Source organism: Chanodichthys erythropterus, chromosome 17 (genome assembly GCF_024489055.1).
Source record: "Chanodichthys erythropterus isolate Z2021 chromosome 17, ASM2448905v1, whole genome shotgun sequence".
In the NCBI taxonomy this organism is placed as follows: Eukaryota; Metazoa; Chordata; class Actinopteri; order Cypriniformes; family Xenocyprididae; genus Chanodichthys; species Chanodichthys erythropterus.
In genome coordinates, this window is record NC_090237.1 from 37,642,341 (window position 1) to 37,645,736 (window position 3,396).

Sequence of the window (3,396 nt, forward strand, 5' to 3'; positions counted from 1 at the left end):
TGAACTCTTTCTCACACTGAAACCTCTGCTTAGCATACTGATGAACTTGCATGGCTGATTAGCTCAATGTGTTACGCCACGGATCCCGAATGCTCTGCATCGTGGGTTCGAAACTCAGTGTGACACATGCCCAGACCGCATGAGGTACTGTGGCAGGAAAAGATGCAGAACTTGTGTCTGTTCTAGGCATTCTGCCTAAAACTGGTCTAATCTGAAGCTATCACATGCAATTCCTTTATGTCCAAATTCGTAGTTATTCTTCTTCCCCCTGTATGGTAATCAATGAACCATAAGAAGGAAAATTATCAAATTTGGCATGCTTGTAGTGATAGTAATTAAAAGTAATTTGACCAACTTTGGAGTATCTAGGACTAAGTCTATAGCGCCACCACCAGTTCAAATATTCACTTTTGTAAAGGTTATAACTTTTGAACCCTTTGTTCCAGAAAAATGAATGTCAATACAACTGATTCCTCTCTTCATACTGATCACATTCAATATCTTACATTAAGACTCCACCCAGTACAGTAGTGGCCATTTTGAAAAGTACAGTATTCCATTTTTTCACTACTCCTTCTACAATTTTTGTCCAATTTTGTCCAAAATCAGCTCAGGTGATCTTTGGACCGAGCCGCACAGAAATGACTGAATGGATTTTTGATATTCGCTACCATTCCCAAGATATTCATCTCTGAATGTGACCTTGCTTGTGTTTGTTGTCTTATGCTAGTTAGCTTAGCATGCTAATTGCTTAACATGCTAACCAGTTGTCATTCTCTTTAATGTGGCTCTTCAGCTATCAAGTTAACCATGAGCTTCATTAGCATTAAGTTAGCTTAGCATGCTAATATGGTTAGCATGCTAAGTAATGCTTTTTTGTAAATTCTTTCTTACACTAAAAGTTTTCTTCCACAGATTGTTGAATGTGCATCCTCAAGTAGCTCAATGTGTAAAGCCAGTTACCTGATGAGCTCTGCACCCCAAGATAGTGGGTTCGAATCCCAGGTGGAGCGGTTTTATGAAATAGTGTGTTTTGATTCCTTTACTGCCTCTTGGATTAGAAATAAATGCTTTTTGTTTCATGCTGTGTTCATTTTCATCTAAGCTTATGTACATAAGTTCTGAGTTCATTTTCGCCCATAATTCTGAACCAGCTGTTTCATGTTTGTTCATTTTCTGCTGTTTTTCCTCTTCCTGCTCTGTATTGCGCTACAGCATGATGAGCTGCAGAATGATCTAAAGTAGTTATTAAATATAACATTCAGTGCAGTTTTATAAAAATTCTTCATTTTGAGTTCATTTTCACATGAACTAATGAACTTCGGCAGGTGAGTTGAGAAATGGACATTGGACCTGGAGGTTGTGGGTTCGAATCCCGTGTGGGGTGCCTTTATACAATTGTGTGTAATGAGTCATTTTGATACCTTTTTTATCCAAATAAGCATTGTACTAATCTTTATTCCTCTTGAATGAGATACAAGTGTTTTTAGTTCATTCCGTGTTCATTCTCTGAACTTCTATTAATTTTCATTTCATTTCCACCTGTCCTTCTGAACGAGCTGTTTAGCATGTACATTCAATTTCTGCTGTTTTTGCTCTTCTGCTCTGTATTGCGCTACTGCCCCTTCTGGGGCTTGGCCCCGAATTGCTGCTTGCAGCTATATTTATTATTATTATTATTATTATTATTTAATGAACATTATTACATTTGTGATTTCTTTCATTGACAAGTGAAGCTCAGGGAAAATTAATTATGTGAACATCCACGTCAACATTCCCTTGTGTGTTGTGTCTTGTATTATAAATTCAGATGCTTCACCAGCACAACATAATTCAACTCTGATTCTCGTCTGTTTCCAAAAAGTTATTTTATATTTTCTAGGTTGATCATTTTGATTGCAGATTTTGACTAGCTACAGGATTTTGTTCTGGACATATTTTCAATGTAGGTTTATTTGACATGTTTTGAAATAACATTCTATTGTCAGTCTGCTCTCTTCAAAACATCTCATTTTCAATGATCATCATCCATTGTCTGTGCAGGTCATACACATGCTGTTTCATTAATGATTGCAATTTCTCTTTATTTAGAGGTGCTAATTTGGACATTTTTCACCTTTGTGAATCAGATGGCATCAACATCTACAGTATATGCTGATTATATGATCAACTGTTAAATATTTGATGTTAATATCTTTTATCCATGGGTAATGTGTCTAATTTTAAAACAATTATATTGGCTGGTTACATTGATATTGGGAATATTAAGTATTTATGTTTCATTGTTTTGATCCTGCTGTTTGTTGCAATCATAGTAGCAAATCTATTAATTATTGGAATTATATGTAAGGAGAAGTCCCTGCATGAACCTATGTATGTTTTTTTATGCAGTTTGTCTGTAAATGAACTGTATGGCTGCATTGCTTTATTCCCATCCCTTCTAAGTAATATACTACTGTCAAAGATCCCAGAAGTTTCACTCACCCTTTGTCATGCTCAGATATTTGCTTTGTACACTTATGGATCAGTAGAATTCTGTAATTTAGCAATCATGTCTTATGACAGGTATGTAGCCATCTGTTACCCGTTAGAATATCACAGAATCATGTCTCCTGCCAGGACAGTTACATTGATTACTCTGGGGTGGTCAATATCAATTATCAAATTCTCCACTACTTTATCAGTGAATGTACAGCTAAAGTTGTGTGGAAATGTATTGGACAAAGTATGGTGTGACAACTACATGCTTGTGAAACTGGCATGCTCAGACACCACAGCAAACAACATCTTTGGCATAATTGGTACCACCGTTACTATTGTTGTTCCTCTGGCATTAATTTTGTTCTCATATGCAAAAATATTAAGAGTCTGTCTAAAGTTCACAAGAGAAAAGTCCCAAAAAGCTCTAAGTACATGTACTCCCCACATTGTCTCACTAATGAATTTCTCTGTTGGCTGTTCATTTGAATTGATCCAAAGCAGATTTGATAAGGTGCCTATGCCTCCTGTACTACGTGTGATTCTTTCAATTTATTTTCTGATGTGTCCGCCACTCATCAATCCTATCATGTATGGTATGAGACTTTCTAAAATAAAAAGGGCACTTAAAAATTTAATTTACGCCAGGAGCTATATAAAACCTGTATCATAATAGTGTGTAAAACTATTGTTCATTGTCACCTTTCAGGTACTATAGAAAAATAAGTCATGTGCTAAGTCATTGTCTACAAAAAACTGTTGTTTGTATTTGTCCAAAATAAGAATATCTTATAAGATTAAGAATCGGTGATAATGATTTTGATTGATGTTTACATAATGTGAAAATATTATGTTTAATATCTGTTAAAATGAACAATTAACTGCCTTAAATGTTTTCTTTTTCATTAGAATAATATT

At 35.2% G+C, this 3,396-nt stretch overlaps 1 protein-coding gene across 1 annotated transcript; it reads left to right on the top strand.

Moving 5' to 3' along the window:
* The first annotated feature begins 450 nt into the window (after window positions 1–450).
* On the top strand, window positions 451–3,151 carry LOC137004253 (olfactory receptor 4B13-like). Its single transcript, XM_067364437.1, has 2 exons — window positions 451–481; window positions 2,229–3,151. Exons 1-2 carry the CDS (start codon window positions 451–453, stop codon window positions 3,149–3,151), a joined length of 954 nt encoding a protein of 317 aa, XP_067220538.1.
* Window positions 3,152–3,396: the final 245 nt, after the last annotated feature.